The following is a 21,879-nucleotide window of genomic DNA, read 5'->3' as shown; positions in this document are numbered from 1 at the left end:
CAAATCAAAAAAATAAAAATAAAAATCATGTGCCTGAAACAATTTTTTAGGGGTGTCTGCCTGTCTGGGACATTGCCCAAATGGAAATTATAATGGACAGAAGCAAACGGTGACTATTCAGACAGACATTTTGTTTTGACAAATCTAAGTGTGTAATTTAATCAAGAATCCTGGCCCCTCCCTAAATCTGAAACTTCTAAACCCCGATAACAAATAGTCAACCTTCCCTGCCATACTAGTACTCAGAAATCATTTGTTGGGGTCACAAGTTTTCATATGCACATGTAAACATGTAAAGAGAAGGAGCTTGGGTTAAACTTGTCTCTGGAAGAGAATATCAAGGAAAACAAATTCCAATGTATGGGATAATTAACTGTTCTAATTTTCAATAAATTAATTTTAATTAAGATAATCTAGGGTAAAAATAAATAGAAAATATTTATGCCATAAATTTGAAATGAATGAATTTAATTATGTTTCTCAGATGTTAATTTCTTTCATAATATGGTCATTGTTGGACTAACACGAACTTCATTATAAAATTTATAAATACTTTTCTACATTATGGCAATTTATAACGGTTAACAGTGGTATAAATTCCCTAGGTTTGTATTTGAGTCAGAAACAGGGGACATCAAACACCTACGTTTTACAGGTACCAGGTGCATCATTTTAAGATAAAAAACAAAATCCATCTCATTTAGTGCAAGTCTAAGTCACTGACGATAAGTCTGTGCATCGTTGAAACATTCTAACTAGCGGATCCGGTATTGGTGGTATCAGGGCTGCGACTGAATACCTCACGAATCCGAGGAAAACTGGTCCCCCCCCCCCCCCCCCCCCAAATTTAAAAACATCACTCTACCTGGAAAAATACCATTTTCTGCTTCTTTAGATCAAACTCAGAGTGTTTCATTTCTTAATCTTTTTGAAAATTGAGCAGAACAGAGGATTTCCTCTAAAAAAAAAAAAAAAGATTAATATCACAACCCAAAAGATGATACACAGCACGCACAGCGACACGCATAGTTAACACATCTGGAATAAGGAAGGATAAAACTCCCATTCCAACTGAGAGGCGGTAGAGTGGAATAAATAAAGATACACTTGTATCCACTTCTGAATATACGTTACTACAGGAATCAGATATACCGCACTGTAAAAAGCCACTTCTGAAGGAAAAAAACAAACAACAACAAAACCCCCATTATATTGCCTTAGTTGATGAATTGTGTTTTCGATAGAAATTTTGATAATATATTTAATTCTTGCAACTAGCGCCATTGCGGTATAGACCACAGATGTTTGCGGGCAGGACAAGACTTCCATTCTTATCCCCTTCCTCACTTGCGGGCAGGACTTACCCCCCCCCTCCCCTCACACACACACCGGTTGGTATTTTTGAATGTTCAATTCCTTGGGTATTTCGGGTGTAGTTTTCATAAACTATGTAACTTCAGAGTTTTTAAGTTATATATTTTATTATTTTACCAAATCAAAGTTTCCATATAATGATATATACACCACTCATTTAATAGGGGACATCGGGGTATATAAACTGGGACATTGTAATATTTTTTATCTGTAGCTAAAAAAAAAATCCGTTATAGGCCTAGTATGAATTTCTTCTGTTGAAAACATTACCTCAGTGTTGTCTGTTAAAAAAGGAAAGGCAGCTGAAGAGGAAATAAGCAGAACAATTATCGGGTCTTTGATCCAAAAGGTAAGCATATTTTGCGTATGTTACGCTATAAGAAGGGGGTTGTCGATGTAGATATTATAACTGTTATCACACACATTATTTAACAATTTGATTTGTTAAAATTTTATGGATAAACGTTTTTATCACTTTCCAATACCTCGATTTGTAATTTTACGTAACAAACAATTGCAAAGAACATTGAGTACCATGCCATTTATCGATGAGTGATGACGCATTGCATTTCAGAATATTGATTGATTGAATGAATATTGTTTAACGTCCCTCTCGAGAATATTCAACTCAAATGGAGGTCTACGTCTGATCACTGCCGGTGAAGGGCTGCAAAATTTAGGCCTATGATCGGCGCTTAAATGGCCATTGAGCAGGGAGGGATCTTTATCTTGCCACACTTGCTGTGACACGGGACCTCGGTTTTTTCGGTCTCATCCGAAGGACCGCCCCATTTAGTCGCCTCTTACGACAAGCAAGGGGTACTGAGGACCTATTTTAACCCGGATCCCCACGGAATCATTTCAGATTAAGAAATTCCTTGGGGATAAAGACAGACAAAGACACCATTTGTTTTCATGACGGCTTTTACAAAATACAGTCATGCACCTTATAAAATAAAATACAGTCATGCACCTTATAAAATACTTAGAAGCGGGAGATTTCATATGTTGATATTGATATAAACATTTTTTGCAAAGTATTTATATCTTATCACATTAAAATTTACTCTAGAGTATTAACGAAAATACGGGACTTTCGAGAAACGGATCCACTTTGACTTTTATCGCGCGGTGAACGTAATTTGTAGGGCATGTCACTTCCGAATTACAATAACAACTAAGTAATCAGGCATGGGATACTTTATTTACTATCAAATTCCTGCATTTGAATGCTATCTTTGAAAGTAAGGAATCACTACAACCATTTTATAGGAAAATGCATTTGATTAAATCATGCGAGTTGGCGAGGGAAATAAAACAAGAGGCCCATGGGCCACATCGCTCACCCGAGTCACCTTGGTCCATATCTGAAGACTTTCCATATATATATATATTTGCATGTAAAAACGTAGTCCTTATTATGGCCCCAAACCTACCCCTGGACATGCTGGAGGCCATGGTTTTTGCAAATTTGAATCTACACTATGCCAGAAAGCTTTCATGAATGTAAATGTGAACTTCTTTGGCCCAATGGTTCTTGAGAAGAAGATTTTTAAAGATTTTCCCTATATATTTGTATGTAAAACTTTGATCCCCTATTGTGGCCCCATCCTACCCAAGGGGGCCATGCTTTTAACAAACCTGAATCTGCATTATATCAGAAAGCTTTCATATAAATCTCAGCTTTTCTGGCTCAGTGGTTCTTGGGAAGAAGATTTTTAAAGATTGTTCCTATATATTTGTATGTAAAACTTTGATCCCCTATTGTGGCCCCATCCGATCACCGGGGGCCATGATTTTAACAATTTAGAATCTACACTATATCAGGAAGCTTTCATATAAATCTCAGCTTTTCTGGCTCAGTGGTTCTTGAGAAGAAGATTTTTAAAGATTTTTCCTATATATTTGTATGTAAAACTTTGACCCCCTATTGTGGCCCCATCCGATCCCTGGGGGCCATGATTTTAAAAATTTAGAATCTGCACTATATCAGGAAGCTTTAAGATAAATCTCAGCTTTTCTAGCTCAGTGGTTCTTGAGAAGAATATTTTTAAAGATTTTTCCTATATATATTTGTATGTAAAACTTTGACCCCCTATTGTGGCCCCATCCGACCCCCGGGGGTCATGATTTTAAGAATTTAGAATCTGCAATACATCAGGAAGCTTTCATACAAATCTCAGCTTTTCTGGCTCAGTGGTTCTTGAGAAGAAGATTTTTAAAGATTTTTCCTATATATTTGTATGTAAAAATTGATCCCCTATTGTGGCCCCATCCAACTCCCGGGGGCCATGATTTTAACAATTTAGAATTTGCACTACCTAATAAAGCTTATCTATAAATTTCATCTTTTCTGGCCTATTGGTTCTTGAGAAGAAGATTTTTTAATTACCCTACCCTATTTTTACCTTTTCTTGATTATCTTCCCTTGGAAGGTGGCCTGGCCCTTTATTTAAACAATTTAGAATTCCCTTTACCTAAGGATGTTTTGTATCAACTTTGGTTGAAATTGGCCCAGTGTTTTTTGAGAAGAAGTCAAAAATGTTAAAAGTTTAAAGACGGAAGGACGCCGGAATATGGCCGGGTGATCAGAATATCTCACTTGAGCTAAAAGCTAAAAGCTCAAGTAAACTAAAAAGGGAATATCTTGAGGATGTCGGTAAAACTTCACGCCTTGCATCCAGTGAAACACTTATAAATACGCCTTTTCCCTTTCATCTAACTTTACTCCCAGGTATTAGCACCAATAGTGACTTGGACCGTCATCGTAGGACATCGCTTAGCTCTTTACGGACTGACTGCTAGCGAAACACCATTTGTATCAATGGGCGCACTTGTTTCATCGCCCGGGTCAAGCCGGTTGATACTTCCGGAAGCGGGCAAGTAACTTGTTTCAAGTATTTTTAAGCCGCCGGTCGACCGAAAAGTAGCCCGGATCGCCCGATAAATTTAGAGCGGGCACATGGAAAACAATATGGCGGAAAATATAGATAAACATTTTCTTACTCGTTATTTATCCATTTTTCATTCATTAAAAGAGTTTAAAATTTCAATTAGCATAAAGTAGTGAGTTAAGAGGTAAGTTTATTGACATTTTTCTTTCCGAATGCTGGATGATACGATCAACACCGCTTGTTTTTGTTTTGAACATATTTTATTGATGAAATCAAAAGGATTGGGAACAAGTTCTGACAACTTACAAGTCCCTCTCCTAAAATATTACAATATGTCATGCAAGGTAATAATTAACAGGTATAATGTACAATGATTAAACAAATCTACAAGTTTCTTCTATAAATTTATGAACAACTGAAAAAAATAGTTATATTAGTTTGCAGAGGTAAATTGACATCACCGCATAATAACAATTTTGTATCAATATTAACCAAGTCAAGCATGAAAAGGCGATTAAAAAATCATTTCTAGCCCTGGAGTAATTTTTACAAGCAAAAAAGAAATGATATATATCTTCATTAGTATGTCCACATGTACAAAACGGAGAATTTGTAATATTTAATTTATAAAGATCATAATTAAGTATACAGTTGTATCTTAGCTTTGTATGAATAATGTTGATATATCGTTTTCCAAAAGAGTAATATGATGGTGGTATTGTAATGTCTGTTATTATATTTTTTGCGGAATGAATTGATTGAGATGGTTTCTTTGGTTTCTACATTTAATAAATTCCACTGTTTTACAGAGTCAGGTACAAATGATTTTTTGAATAACTCTAATCTGCATTTTGGAATGTAAAACTTATCATTGTTTCTAGTATTATAAAGGGATATATTTTCATGTTTATGTGGAATAATTTCATTTAAATAATCAGGGGCGCTACCATTGCAAATTTTAAACATGGTAGTCATTTTTGCAATATAACGTCTACTTTTTAAAGTTAGCCAGCCTGTTTCTGAATAAAGGGATTCTCTAGATGCAAAAATAGGAAGACCAGTAACAATTCTAGCTGCACGTAATTGTACTTTTTCAAGCTTATCAGTATCGTGAACAGAACAGCCATCCCAAACAATTGAAGCATATTCAAGAGTAGGTCTAATAAAAGCTATATACAATTTTGACAGATGTTTTCTGCCAATTTTGAACTTAAGCCTTTTTAAAAGCCCTAATTTTTTAAAAGATTTATCAACTATGGAATCAATGTATAAAGACCAACTGAGGTTATGTGACAATAATAAGCCTAGATGACGATGGACTGGAACACACTCCAATCTATCACCTTGGAAAAACAATTTCGGTAAAATAGAGTCATATTTTTTCGAAAAATAAACAGCTTTAGTCTTGGATGGATTGAATTTGAGTAGCCACTTATTTGACCATTTTTCTAGTATATGTAAATCATAATTAAGCTTGTATTCAATTTCTAGCATATTATATGAGGACTGCTGGAGTGAGTTGTCATCAGCAAATAATCGACACATTGATAGCATATTTACAGCAACATCATTAACATAAATCCAAAATAGTAAAGGTCCTAAAACAGAACCTTGGGGTACACCGGCAAATATATCACGTTGTGACGATAAAAGGTCCTTATACATTACTTTTTGTGATCTGTGACATAAGTAGCTTCTGAACAATGTAAAAGACTACCAGATATATGGTATCTGCATGTTTGAACAAGTGTTTTAAATAGATGTAATGGAAAGATGAAAGACAATCCAAAACCCCAAACAAGTAAAGTGGTCTTAATCGTCTGGGGAAAAAAAGCAGTAAAAATTAGGCCTACATGTGATAAACTAAGCTTTAGCAGAGCTGCAGGATTACTGTATGTAATACAGTCCTATTACACGCCCCGACGTAATCTCGTGTCAAAGGTCAATCGGGGATAGATTGAATATCCGGGCCTTCGCTCTGCAGTAAACATCGAGTCAAACGAAAAAAACTTGTCTGTAAAAACACGTCAATTTTTAATCAACTTGGTTGCATACAAAGTTTAAACGATCTGTATTGGTAAGGTCTAAGTATGCGGATAGCGATCGGAACAGAATTTGATTAAGTTACATTCAATAATATTTTATATCTTTCTTAATTGTGTGCCACCCACACCACAGGAGTTTGAAATTTTATCAATAAAGTCAATAAAATACACTTGATTGACCAAGCCATGAGCTATGCGTTAGCATAGCGAACAGGAATGAAACGCCGTTTTGGAGAAATCTCGAGTTTCGCTTTGAACCGCCACGCAATGAATACAACTCGTAAGTATTTATCACTAACAACATTTGCCTACTTAAATTTGCCTCCTAACCCCTTTATTCGATTCCGTGTAAACATTGACTTTACCGAGGACCCATTGTAATACGTCACATTCACTCCGGGCCTGACATTTTAGTATTGAAATACTAATAAACCGAACCGAATAAAGTGGATACTCATACTGACAGCATTAGAGAGGGGTTAGGAGGCAAATTTAAGTAGGCAAATGTTGTTAGTGATAAATACTTACGAGTTATGTTCATTGCGCGGCGGTTCAAAGCGAAACTCGAGATTTCTCCAAAACGGCGTTTCATTTCTGTTCGCTATGCTAACGCATAGCTCATGGCTTGGTCAATCAAGTGAATTTTATTGACTTTATTGATAAAATTTCAAACTCCTGTGCCCACACCAACATTGTGGTGATATCTTATTGCTCATCACACCGTGGATTTATATATATACATGTATATATATATATATCTATTTTAATCCTGAGTAGGACACTGTGTATCTTTAATTAAATTGGTAACCCTATTTCAGCATTGTTGTTCTCTAGACTTTTTTTTCTGTGGAGAAAAGGGGGGGGGGGACCAACATTGAAGGAGTCCAGTATACGTGTTATACACTATGGAGTGGTGACAAAAGTGAGTATTTGTTTTTATTTTTTCCATTATATATTCAATTGATATCCAACTTTTTTTTTCCAAAATTTAATCTGGTGTCACTTTTGGTTCAATTTTGAGGAATTTTACTAATGGATGCAGCAGAATTTCTTACACTTAATTTTTCAACTATCCATTTCAGAAATGAGTCTATACATGTATTGATTTAGCATGAAACTTTTCGGCTCTCAGCTTACTAAGGAGTGACGAGTTCTGAAATTTTATACTTGTGTTTTAAAGGGACTGGTTCACGATTTTTGATAAAAATATTTTTCATTTTTGATGGTCAACATTAAAACTTAGTATAACTCATTTAATATTGACAGCCAAAATTTTGACCTTCTGAATGCAAGAATTAAAGCAATATTTTAGCCTTGAATCTGTGTTATATAAACAAAGACTCGAGTCTTTTTATGTATACAAACAAACAAGTAAAATATTGATTTTGTAATATAAAGCATCTTAATTTTGTATGTTCACAAATTTTAACTTTTAGATGACACATTTGATTTACCCCAAACATGCTCGAAATCTGAAAGATATAATAAACTTAGATCGATATCCATTTCTTTTGAAAATTTCATAAACAATAACATACCGCAATCTTTGTTTACGAAACAAATAATAAACTCTCCAAAATGAGCTTCTTTGATAATGTATAACCTTAATTTTTATGTGAACTCTATTAAACACATTAGACAGTATAGATTTTGATTATTAAAAGTGAAAAAAGAAAATTTGGGGGAAAATCGTGAATCAGTCCCTTTAAATGTCATTTCTTAGCTATAGGATGGATGGTCTGTAAATTATTTCAATATTATGACAAGAAAGGAATTCTGCAAGTCAATTAAAATTTCCTCAATTCAATATTAGTCCAGAAGTGACATCAAGAAAAGTTTTTGAAAAAAGTTGGATTTCAATAAAAATAATAATAATAATAAAAAAAAAAAAATACTCATTTTGTCACCACTCTGTACTGTACAGTATAGCTCTCTGAGGAGAAAAAAAACCGGAATGGGGACGTTAGATCTCATGATAGTAAGAAATGCATACATTTTGACAGAACTTTCTTACTTTTTCCATTCCTTTCATTTTCTATTGTTTGGTTTTGTGTGCAAGTTTGCAATTTTTATCAACACTTTTAGAAGTAAATTCTTTCACAAATATGCCCGGGAGACACTGTGTCAGTGGATGTAATAATGGTGACAATAAATTGAAAAAGAATGCTGGGGAGGAAGGACCAGTGAAAAAAATATACCCTACATTCTGGATTTATGGATCCTTTAGAGCCATTTGACTAGACATAATGACAGACAAAGGTTTTAGTACATTATTCCAAGATTTCACACTTCTTCATGCCACCTTGTTGACCCCTCCTGGCAGGCATGGAGGTAAGTTACATCAGTTTAAAAATCTGGTGGTCAAGGAGACATACCTTGTCCCCCCCCCCCCCCCCCCCCCCCCCCCCCCCCCCCACACACACACACACACACACACAAACTTATCAAAAATTAACAAAGGATCAGGCAATATACAACATCACCAACTATTAAGTAAAAAATTGTAGAAATCTAACTTCGATATCTCTATTTCTACAGCTGTGGGCATATGCAGTTTACTTGCGGCAAAAGCGAGAACTATAAGTTCTTATCGGCAGTCCTCTGCTGCTCAGAAATGAGCGCAACGCCTTTATTTTCCAATGAGAGAAATCATCTAGATTACAGGTTTGATCGCCAGTATCCATTTTGTTAAAGATATATCTATATATTATATACCAAAATTTAAAATGTCAATCAAAAAGATCCGCGGTGTACGACTTCAAGAATAACGCAGGCATCCACTGTTGTTTACGTTAACACGGCTATCCCCGATTGACCTTTGACATGCATATATATAATTAGGTGTAACAACATGGCGATCTCGTACTCTACGCATGAAAGGAGTGCGAAATGAGAACAGGATACTGATGCCCCAGCCTCACAGGCTCTTGTTTCATACATAAGTCCTCCCTCCTTAATAATACCACAAGGTACCTAATTAGATTTCGGACACCTCTCGCTTCAAGTCTCATTTTACGATTAGTTCGTTATTCATCCTCACTTTTGTGATATAAGTCGCTTTAATAGACATTGTCCTTGCTGATATATCGTTTTCAGCACCTTACACGAAGCCCCATGTCTGTAAATTACTTGTTTATTCATCGATTCCTACCGTTTAATATTTTCAGACGATCCATCTACTACAACTTCCGGTTTGAGATCTACGGACAGAATTTTTTTTATAGATATAAAATATATTGTAATTATTTTATGGAATAATATAATTTTGGGGCTATGTAGGACTAATATAAAAAAGACTCGTTTTTAAAACTTCAATTTCGTGACGTCACGACATGGCAGTCCGACCTTGTTGGTGGGAATGTTAAAAATATCGATAAGATATGTCTGTTGTTGGATTGTTGCGAGGGAGTTTAGACCTTTGAAGCGACGGATGAGAGGGAAAATCATTTCTGAGCTTAACCGTGTCCGAGAATAGGTTTGTTTCGGCGAATTTAATAATAAAATCGGACTCAAATCGAGTATTGATTTACTGATTAAAATGCTGATGCCTGTGGATTGTTATCCGTTAGCCCTTTAAGATTTGAATAAAAACTGTAATATATTTTGCTTATATAAGCTGTGTATATTTGTGAATTTCTAGCTGGGTGGTGGTAGTGGTAAACACTTGCCTGTTGCATACCACGGGAAGGGGGGGGGGGGTTCCATTCCCTTTTTATATGAAATTTCAGGTAAATGTATTAATATCTAAATATTTCAATTGATATGAATTTAATATCCTTTTTCCTCCTCTTTCTTTCCTTTGCTTGTGAAAGGTCTAAATCTCTGATCGCTTGATTAAAAGCCCCCCCCCCCCCCCCACACACACACACACCCACCCACACAAATTCAATTTCAATACAATAATAATTAATACAAATTAAGTTTCATTTCTAATTTTTTCTCCTATGTGAAAATCTTAATTTTCATTCTTTGCAATTAGTGATTTGTTCACTGCAAATATTAATCCTTTTGGGGATCCGGAACATAATAGGTACCGTAGCTTAATGAAATATATGCTCCCTTGCATGCATGGTGTAAGATGCAGGGGGCGGATCCATGAATCACAGTTAGGGGGCGCAATTTCATGAGACAGGAGGTTTTAGGGACACCTTGATACCCCCAGTGAGCGGTTCAGTGCGAAACCCTGGTGGGGGCCCAGGGAGCGAAGCCCCCGGAAGTTCCTGAATTTTACAGATTTTATAGGGCTTGAAAAATATGTAGTCATTTCTGCCATTTTCTGTCTGTCTTGATAAGGTGAAATTAATCAAATGACGCAAATTAAGGGTTTTTGGAAAAAATGTAATTTCTCCCAATAAAAGTAAATAATTCAATGAATCAAAAGATTTTGTCATTTATTTCTCCGAGAGTGGAAGAAATTAGTGCTTCTATTGTCGTTTACATTTTTCTACCACGGTTTACCTTCAATCTGAAAATTTTAAGGGGGGGGGGGAGCTGTGCCCCTCCCCTTAAATCCGCTAATGATATATGACTAAGTTGTTGCTGTTATGGACTCGGTTTTTCCATCGTGAATCAATGCTCGAGCAATTTCCTTTACTAAATGACTTTTACCGGTACCGCTCTGCCTCAAAACCAGTATAGAGTGGCCATTCTTCGCATTGTCGAAAATCACTTGTTGCGTTGTTGTCAACGACATGACGTTTACCTTCAAGTTTGTGAGTTTACTTAGTAACCAATCAAAGAGCAAGGTACATTAAGGCCTACGCCACAAAATTAGGATAAATTTAAAATGTGGTTTCACTTGGTTTAATCATTATGATTATGCACTAGGGCATTGGCCCCGATGATACATGTGGAAATTAGTGACGTAATATGTTCTGTGACATCATTTTCCTTATCTCCGATTGACATGATTTACCGAAATCGCCGAAATTAGCCGTTTTTTATGCCTTTGAAACCATTTTTAAGATAGAACACATGCAACAACCACAAAGATGTTTTGTGTACAAATTAATCATGTTGAAAGTCAGTAATGAGCAAAATTTCGACTTGGTTGGTAAATGAGCAGACTATTAAATTTAACGTTTAACCATTTCCCGCGTTCATCTGTTATACAAATTTCAACGTTGATGGTGTTCATATATACAAGTTTAATGAATAAATAATATGCATATGTACAACATATTAAATTTTATAAGACTCTACGTAGTTTGCCTTGAAGAAGATAGTGTGTAATCAGAGAAATGGAATCTTCGACACAGATATTTCCGATTCCAATTTTACTCGTTTTATGTTTGATATAGATACGCAATGATATCAACGCAATTAATGTAACACATTTGTTTATAAAATAAAAAGTTTCATAATATCAAAAATGAAAGCGCGATAGCTTAATCGGTACCTTTATACCAGAGCATAATAGTGCGAGAGTTCGAGTGCAAAATTCGGTTATATTTCCCCCGTAAAAATTGAATTAGTAGCAAGTCAAACATACAGGCTTTAGATATATACACTTGAAAATCAATTCATTACAATATATTGTTCATTATTTACATGCTGCAGTACCTGTAGTTTTATGACATGCATGTTTCCTATCAAAACAATTCCAACTTCATCGATCTGTCGTTTATATTACAAAGTTGTCGAACTCATTTAGGAGGGGTTACTCCATGATATATATGGTAATGAAATATTCGCATCTACCCTGCTATAAGAGTGAATGTTGGTAGTTGATAGATGAACGATGTAGTATCTAGATACATGTATCTAAATTATTACTCATTTGTAAGCTAAAAGATAAAGTATACGCTTGTATTGTGTTTTCCAAGAGGACAAAACCCGTAAAAAATAGATAAAAAAAAAACATTTCTTAAAGAGACACTACAGCTCATTTCCCACATTTTAATAAAGTGTTTTTAAAAACACGTATTGATAAAATGATAAAAATCATATCGATACTGACAATTTTGAACAATTGGATGCATTAATTTACTCTCAACTGCGCTTTGAAGATCGTCCGGAATTCAAAGGTTTCTTCATGCTGACTCGGACTTTTGAATGCTTATTTACATCACGTGGTTTTGAATGACAGCAAAGGTGTTGTGTAGGAATCCCCTTCAAGGGGACAACACTCACCTTTCAAGTATAAGATAGATTATTTCCTGCTCATTATAATAAGTAATTATATAAATCATAATTCAACAGAAACCCACCTATGTTCTTATTGACCGATGTTTTTACAACTGGTTAACACCTGTCGTGTTCAGATAAAAATAACACTTTTAAAGCAGTTCTTCGCGGCTAGTCCTAATAGCAGATTTAGGGGGGCCAGGATCCCCCTCTCCTTTTTAACCACAAATTGTGAGTGAAACTCCAAATTTTGCACCCAGAATGGCCGATTACTTTGGCTAATATTTGACTTTCACATCCCCCTTCGGAAATCCTAGATCCGTCACTGAGTTACAATCGTTTCTCCTAGCTTTTCGTTTTCCAACGGTCATACTGATCCCAAGGTAAATTTTATTTCACGTATGAGTTTTGTCTCATTTTATTTTTACCTCTTTTCTCATAGAATCTTTCAAAATTCTGGATCTATCGATATCCACTGCACTCACTTGACGACATGCTGCACTGTTTACTGTCTATGCGCATGCGTCTGAAGACCGAAGGAGGAGACTCGATATTTTTTGTATAGGCCATCAAAAAGTATTAATTTTTACGTTAAAACGAGAGTTTTTAACTTTAGATAAGTGTTATTTTCGCAAAGTTCATACATTCAACAATGCAACAAAAATTGAGAAAGCCCTGAGAAAATTGTCATTTCATGATTTTTGCGCAAAATGAGCTGTAGTGTCTCTTTAAGAAAACATTTTTAGTAGAAACGAACGACTCTGGCTGCATTTGCAATCAATGTCAACAGATCTACAACTCTAATCGCTTCATGCTTAAATTTTCGCAAGCATTCAGTCCTACCATAAAGGGGGGGGGGGGGGGGATAAATCAAAATTCGCATGTAAAATTTATGGAAAAACTACATTCTCAAAACAAAAGAATGTGTGGGCCAAATTCCCCTGTTGCTACGTCGCTGTAATAATTATTTGTTTATAGAATCGCCTTACATTTGTCGATAACTGACGCACGTGTTCTGTGCCATAGTCTTATTTAAAAATACATGATAGCTAGTCATTGGTTACTATATTCATCATTAAATCGTGGAACTGGTGTTGAAGTATTAGAACGCGATTTTCACACATAAGGAGAACTTTCTTTTCCTGCATTTACACTTTAACCATCTCACTCACCGTCGGTCGCTTAGCATTTAGTGGCATGTGCACAAAACACTGCTTAATGACTATATCCGAATCATGCGCGGATCTAGAGTTGCATGTAATTTGTGCGCAAAGTAATGAGGACTAAACCAAAGCACAATATTATCATTTGTATAAAACTGGAACGATTGTTTGATATCCTTTTCCCAATCTACATAATTACCGGTGATTAATGTAAACATTATAACCAAGCAGTATTCTTGGCTTTTTTCAATTTCAATTTCACTAGAAACCTTTGTGGAAATAATGCAAGTTCTCAACAAAGCACAGGAATTTGGATACAGCGCGGTAATAATATATTAATTTTAGCAAAGCATGATATTTTGTAGCATTAAAGTTTCGACACTCGATATTTTCTTTGTTTAAACTTAAAATAATTCAAATAGCCGACGTTATAGAAATAAAGTAAAAGTATTGAACAATTGTTCAATGTGTTGTAATCGTACACTACCATTATTTGGAGACTTTAGTGAAATGAAGAATTCAAACATAACTCTCCGATATTTCGCTGCATTTAGATAGATGAAGTACGTCAGTCGCGTGTCATTTACTACAAAAGAAAATCGCATATTCCCAGATCCATGGAAATCGTGCAGCATGCAGAAAGTACCCTGAATAGGTGTGTGACAAAATCACGTGTAACCGTGGTGGCTGTCGCTGGTGACCATGGTCGCTCTTAATAGAATATATAGGGAAAAGAACGACTCGGATCACCGGCTTCTGCGCATGCGTGGTATTTAACTCGTAGCGGTGCCCTACTGGTTTTAAATCCATAGTAATAATAAACCCCCTTCTCAGTTTTCTGTTTCGTATGCACATCATAACTTGAAAGATACAAATTAACTTCTATTATCCAACTCCAAAATTGATATTTTAATGCATAAGATTTCTGAATTATGTCTAAGATATCTAATAACGAATAAACAACTTGAAAACAATGGCTTTTTATTCAAAGCATATTTACAATAGTGTTATCTCCATAACAATTCCTAAGTCATCTTTTATATTTTAATCACATGATAGCAGGTGTGAACAAGGCACAGCTAGACGCCTTAAACTTGGATTAACAACGTGTAGGTGTAAACAATTACCTGTAAATAAAATAACACCAGGTTATTCTACTGTGACCAACCTTCGTAATCATAAGTACAAATACCACTCCCCCAATTTACGAACAATACGTAGGCACATATTCGACATTGTTTTATTATTCATTTATTTATTTTGCATAGTATGTTTCTTCTCTCACCCTCTTTTATTTCAAATATATTTTCTGATTATCTGAATTCAAATTATCTCCGATATGCGAACAACCACACATCTACTGTATACAACTTGGAGGTTTACTTTGGGTGTTTTTGTACAAAAGTGGAAGACTTTCCTATTACGAGATAATTCTTTTTGTGTTAAAATTTAACCAACTAGACTCTATATACATGTACATATAGCAGGGTCGTGTGTAGAAACCAGCAGGCATGAGGGATCGTGCCATCCTTCTTATTCCCAATAAAAACCAAAAGACAACAAAACTAACGTCTGGCGGCTTTATCTTCTGGAGTGAAAGGAAGCCAACCATAATTCTGTCATCAGATTTTGTTTTGACAATCATTAATATATAGTATACTAAACCAAATGATCATCAAGCTTATTTTTATTTTATCTACATAAGAAATCTCTCTTTTTAAAAATAAAAATGATATTGTACAATAAATATGATAAAAGGAATAACAATTTAATCTATAATTATTATCAAAATCTCATAGAAAATATAAATAAAACAGATATGTTTTCAAATATCAATATCACTATCAAAAATCAATAGATTTTCATTTTCTTATAAATTGTGACTTCTTGTCCTATGACATTTTCTACTATCATAAAATTCTAATTGTGACTTTTGGTTTTATTTTCTTATAAAACTGTGACTTTTTGTCCTGTAAAATTTTGTCATACTTTCATAAAATTTCTTTTTGTAACTTTTTGCCCATGGTCATATTGACCGTGACTTTGTAATTTGTAATGTTGTAAATGGTTTGAAAGGTACATAATTTCAGCACAATGTATATATCAATTATGACTTTAAAGATTGATATATTTTCATGATCCTGGTTCTAATTACGAACATTTATTTGAATCATTTTTAATATCATAAAATTACAATTTTCTTATATCAAATTCATGACAAGGAACTACGTAAAAATGAGAAGTACTTTGAGTGAATCTCACTCTTTGCAGTCAGCCAATAATATGATAGGACTGGCTTCACGAGTATGTACAAAAGCCACGGTATCGACGTCCAGTTGTTTAATATCATCATGAAAGCTGCCGTCTTTGGATCGTCTTTTGTCTCGCGTCTCGGAAGATCTACCGAAGCAGACACGAGAATAAAATATTTTGGAGTTGGTGGCATGACAGCAAAGGAGCCAGATCAAACCTGCCTGCAAAACCTGCTTCAGTATTCCCCTGATCGAGTTTTCATTCATCTCTGTGGAAACGAAATAAGCGTTGACGGAAAACCTAGAAAGGTGGCTGAAAACGTCCTACAACTGGTGCAGGTCCTAGAAGACAGCAGAGTTGGAACTGTTCTCGTGGGACAGATTCTAGACAGGGGTGGTACTTTCAAGAAGATCCCTGGTCTGACAAGCGATATCTTCAGGAGGAAGAGGAACAGGATCAACACAATTCTGCGAGCAAAGCTCGGAAAAAGATTTATTTTACTTCGACTGAAATATCCCCAGGACTTTGCGGCTGATGGTGTTCATATTTCCCAGGGAAACCTATGGAAATATGGCGCACAAATAAGGAGAGCTCTTCTGACAGAGTAAAGCTCGAGAAGAAAACCGGTCCTTTTAAGGGCCACAGAAATATTTCAAAAAGATGCCTCAAATAACATACATTCAGAGAGATTCGAAACATATACTCCCTAATTACCAGCATACAGCCTCACCGAACTTTCTATCAAACACATAAAAATCCACAAATCATTTGTGTTCAGTCTTATGGTCCGAAATATATGTATAAAATTGGCATATCTTTTTTAAAAAATTAGCCAAAGTAGAAATGTAATTGAAAAGAATAAAAATATATCCTATTGCAATTGGTGTGGAATATTGGTTATATACTTTCTTCAGTAAAAGGCTTTATTATGCATGTATGAATGCATTATGCTGAAGGGGGGTGGGGTGTCCTTCATGCAAAAAAACTGAGCTGAAAGACTGGTATCATTGGGGGGTTTCCAATTCAAATGTAATATGCGCCTAATTCAAATTTTTAACAAGGGTTAAGGCTATGTTCTCTTGCGTAATATTTTTTAATGAAATGTTTTTAATTTTAAATATTTTGTTAGAACTGACTAGGATATGGTCTGTAAAAGTTGTACAATGTGCAAATAGGTGGCGGTTTCATTTGAACTAGATAATTTAAGTGTAGTTTCAGAATTCGGGAGAGAAAAAATGGGGAAAATAATTATTTAGAATTAATTATGAGCGTCGGTGACTGGAGTCGCTCTTCAGACTGACCGTTTCATATTTTGCCAGAACTGACTAGGGTATGGTCTGTAAAAGTTGTACAAGGTGCAAATAGGTGGCGGTTTGATTTGAACTAGATAATTTAAGTGTAGTTTTCTTCATTATTGTTCAGGCCAAATAAAAACATGTGTGGTTACAGTTACCCGACAGTCCCTAATTTTTACCCCCGACCCTCAACTATCTTTTTTTTTTTTTTGGTGTTTAATATTTCCAAAACACGTCACACCAGCATATTTCATTGGAGGGGGGGGGGGGGGTCTTCTTTTTTGTTTTACCACACCCAAACATATAAAAGATGTGGTGACTACAAATGAAGGGAAGAAAAAACAAGAAATGCCTTAAAATGCACCATTTTAAATCATTCTTTTTAAATGGGTTAACCTCCCCCCAAACCCCACAGTAAGGTATAGATCTGCCACTGTATTTGAGTGCAATATAGAACAGACGTAGCTCAAAAATTGCAAATTCACATGAAATTATGCTACTCTAAAGATTTCTTCGAAAAAAATGTATAATTCAAATCCAACAAAAAATCAACAGACTGATTGAAATGGATCACAGATTAAAATGTATCACAATGAGGGAAATTGGGATGTTTTGGAGAATTGACAAATTCAATGCAGAAAGAATTAAAAGGATCAGTAAATGATGTCATAATACTTGCCCTTTGACCTCTAAATATCAAGGCTCTACCATATAGAAATCTCACGCAAATGATTATGCTCATTTTTACTGTATGCTCGAGAATGTCCAATATATAGGATGTTTTCTATTCGTTTTTCACAGGGTAAATAATTCATATTGTTCATTCCAAAGATAATTGATTATTGCATTAGTATAAATTTTCTTCTGGCATGTTTTCAAAGAAATTAATTTAAACTAATTTCACGTGTTTTGAACTACGTGAAGTAAATTACTTTAATGGGATATGAACTCCACATCTCCATTATTAACATGGTGCATCAAAATTGGTACCGTATAAGTTTTACATTATGACCCCTGGGTCGAGGCCTCTGCTGGTGGACTGTTAGTCCCCGAGGGTCTCTACAGCCCAGTAGCTAAGTACTTCGTTACTAGCTTGAAAATACGGATGTATATTTAATTGCTGTTATAAAATTTAGAAATTCATTTCAAAATTAAGGATTATCTTCCTCATGCATAGCTCTTATCCTTGGACGAATTTGGCTCCACTTTTTTGGCACGCTGTTTTTGGCTATATTTAGATCTAAAACTTCATAGTTATTTCGGATTTCAAACATTTCGGTTGATCATCACTGAAGAGACATTATTTGTCGAAATGCGCATCTGGTGCATCAAAATTGATACCGTATAAGTTTTACATTAATTCATCATAAATTATCCACTTTTCAAATACTGAATGTCTGATATCATCATTGAAAAAGACTAGATATCTATAGATATGATGTTTACCTAGAAATGTAAACCTGAGTCGGTCAAAAACAGGCACCTATCTTCTTAGTCAGTTTAGTGTTACATAACCATGATAAGTTTATTGGATTGGCTAGTTGTGCTTTGTGCTCATTTAATTACAAATGAAAATTAGTCATGGGGCTTGGATTATTCTGACCACAAACTATGTCGAAAATCTGCTTTAAATTCATAAGTAATTGCGCAAAAAATTAAAACTAAATATCTAAGCATTTAAACACCTATATAAAAATACTTCATTGACATAGCTGATGGCTTTTCGATATTAAAAAACACAATAGAGGAAATTCGAGTCACAACTTTGTTTTGAATTAGACTGTCATGATTCGCATTTATTCATACTAGCAATTAAATCATCGACAATAAAAACAATAATATTCACCTTTTCTTTTTAAACCACTATCTTACTTTCAATGTATTGTTATCATAATCATAATCATGGAATAAATCAGTCGAGACTCGAGTACAGGACGACATTGGTGGGATGCCGATCTCGATGATTCTTGCATGTAAAATGAATAATTATTAGTAAGTTTCTGTTGATATTTTTGCTAAAGGAGCTGCACTAGTTATATAATTTAATATATTAGTTAAAATGCACGTCTTCTCATTAAAATATGTGCATAAATGAAGTTCATATGCCGATCACAATTTCAGATGTAGAATTAAAAACCAAAGCATTTTCTGGTTTTCAAAACAAAATAATTCAATAATACCAATTGTTTTATTGTCTTTTTTTTTTCATCACCATACTTCATAAGAATTGCTGATTACAACCATATAAAATGTTTACAATTACCTATGGGTCGAATTATGCGAGCGTCGAATAGCAGGGCTACCGCTATATTTAGAGCGACCCTGAGCACCAGCGACAGCGATCACCGCTACACCTGTCATGGTCACGGTCTGATGATATCGTGGCACTTTTGCACGATGATGAATATCTAATATGAATGTAAGATCGAATGAAACTTAATTGGCTGTTTTATTATAATTTAATTATTTACATATTGTTAAGTATAATATTTTCTACAATTTTACGTTCTGTAGTAATTTTCTTGAGATCGATTAGGTGAACAACGTGAACAAGCATACGATATGTCTCCGAGTAAAACATTACTTAACCGCCGATTTTCGCCTGGAAAAAAAACCTATTTGGTAAACAATGCGCACCACTTTCTCACACCAAAAATCCTTGAAAAAAAGTGCATATCATATTCGACAAAATACAGTACTATGCTACACATCGACGTATTCTTCATGATATTCAAGCATAAATATGATGGTTTGATGAGAGAATCAGGAAAAAGAGGCTAGATTTGGTCATAAAATTTTCATTTATTTGTCTCAAATGAACAATTTGCATTTTGATTTTGAATTTTTTCCCGGACCCCCACTCTCTTTAAGAGGGGACAAGCCCCTCCCGCACTCTTCCCCTCGTCGCAACGCGACTCGGCCGTCTACTTTCAGCAGCCGGAGTAGTCACAAATCAGCAAGACTAGTAAATTATAGATTCTAGTAGTCCTTTTCACTAGTATAGTGAAAAAACTTAGTGTCAAAAACTGATTCGATCTTACACCTTTCATTATTTTGACAATTGCTGGAAAATATAAATATCTTTGACTGACAGCATTATATATGCTGATGCACTGTCACAGTGATTGACTTTGGTACTGTTAATAGACAATCTCTGCTTCATTCATCAAATTAGAAACTGGCCGAAAAGGAATTGTTGAATGATTTATTAGACAGGGAAACCAAGGTTATTTTCATATCTCCGACTAAATCGGCATGTATCAAAAGGTAGAAGGGGGGGGGGGGGGGTGTCAAAAATATACGATCCTCTCCCATGAGGACTTCGGACGTGGTTTGAGACACTGAATATGATTTATGATTCAAACTGTTTTCCTTTGCGTAAATACTAATGCATTGAAAGATTTGTTATATAAAGATAATTGTCAGGAGCCTGAATATTTTTTTTTTCAAATAAAGAGTGTAAATAGATGCAAGTGTATATGCTAAAACATTGAATATAATACCGATAATATTATTTTTTGTTAGGTTTTTCATGGTGTCAGTCTCAACTCTTGTGTAGAACTTATCACATTGTTTGTAAATCTTATCACATCCTATAAGGCTCACATTCGGTCCCATTGTCATGTGTTGAATTAAAAAAAAAGTTTTCAAGTTCGATTTATAATATTTCTTTTCACATATATTCTAAATGAATTTCATGTTCTTTTTACTACATGTACAATCCAATGTAGCATTGGTTAGTGCGTGTTCCTTCGCTGAAAACATTTAGTGCGCTCGAAAAAAAAAAAAAACGAACAAAGTGTACATATACACACAAGAATAACTTAAGGTAACCACGCGCTACCTACATATATGATATTCATTTAATTTAGATTAAAACAATGCAAATCGGATGCAAATGTAAATACAATGTTAAAATTGAATAAATATAGATGGGTTGCTCTACAATTCTTTGATACAAAATTACACTAATCTTCCTACAAATCACAGCATCCACCGCATCGAATCATCTACAATTGATTAAAACTTTCGGGAAAAAATCAATTAAACTTTTCAAATAAAAATCATAGTGCAGATTTGTTTAATAAAACTTTGAGCATATGGCGACATAAATTGGATTATTTTCATGTTGAGTTCATGACATAGCTTTCTTGTTCATGACGTCGCATAAAGTAACGTCAAAATGGCGTAACGTTATCGTAAACTATACTGTATTTACATAATTATGTATTATACATAAGTAAAGCTTTTTACGAAGATATCATAACCATTTTATGGAAGTATACACCCTATGAAATTTTTTTGAGAAATCTCATTTAATTTGGACGCGGGGCCAAATTTGGTCCCAAACGTACCTTGTCCTTACATTCTAATATTTTGATCTTACGACAGGAAGTTGTTGTAGTAGATGGATCGTCTGAAACTGTTCCACAGGAGGAATCGATGAATAAACAAGTAGTTTACAGACATGGGGCTTCGTGTAAGGTGCTGAAAACGATATACCAGCAAGGACAATGTCTATTAAAGCGACTTATATCACAAAAGTGAGGATGAATAGCGAACTAATCGTAAAATGAGACTTGAAGCGAGAGGTGTCCGAAATATAGTTAGGTACCTTGTGGTATTAATAAGGAGGGGGGGGGGACTTATGTATGAAACAAGTGCCTGTGCCCAGCCTCCCGTGTTTACATCGGATCATGAGAATCAGCTTGTTGGTCTTGTTTTAGAG

At 34.8% G+C, this 21,879-nt stretch overlaps 1 protein-coding gene across 4 annotated transcripts in view; it reads right to left on the bottom strand.

Moving 5' to 3' along the window:
* LOC125653992 (uncharacterized) overlaps nucleotides 1-21,879 on the bottom strand; it is a 71,757-nt gene that overhangs the window by 6,059 nt on the left and 43,819 nt on the right. Inside the window, exon 1 of one of the 4 annotated variants that reach the window (XM_048883709.2) lies at nucleotides 21,517-21,619. The exons of 2 other annotated variants lie outside the window; for them this stretch is intronic. Coding sequence is in view for 1 of the 2 variants with exons in the window: in XM_048883708.2 (XP_048739665.2) it covers nucleotides 14,090-14,092 (3 nt within the window). In the remaining variant the exon portion in view is untranslated. Of the gene's footprint in view, nucleotides 1-14,089; nucleotides 14,109-21,516; nucleotides 21,620-21,879 lie in introns of those variants that run through there. One more of the 4 variants, XM_048883708.2, reaches the window with a different exon arrangement.

The sequence above is a fragment of the Ostrea edulis genome, chromosome 7 (assembly GCF_947568905.1).
Source record: "Ostrea edulis chromosome 7, xbOstEdul1.1, whole genome shotgun sequence".
Taxonomy (NCBI): Eukaryota; Metazoa; Mollusca; class Bivalvia; order Ostreida; family Ostreidae; genus Ostrea; species Ostrea edulis.
This window is presented reverse-complemented; position numbering and strand designations above follow the sequence as displayed.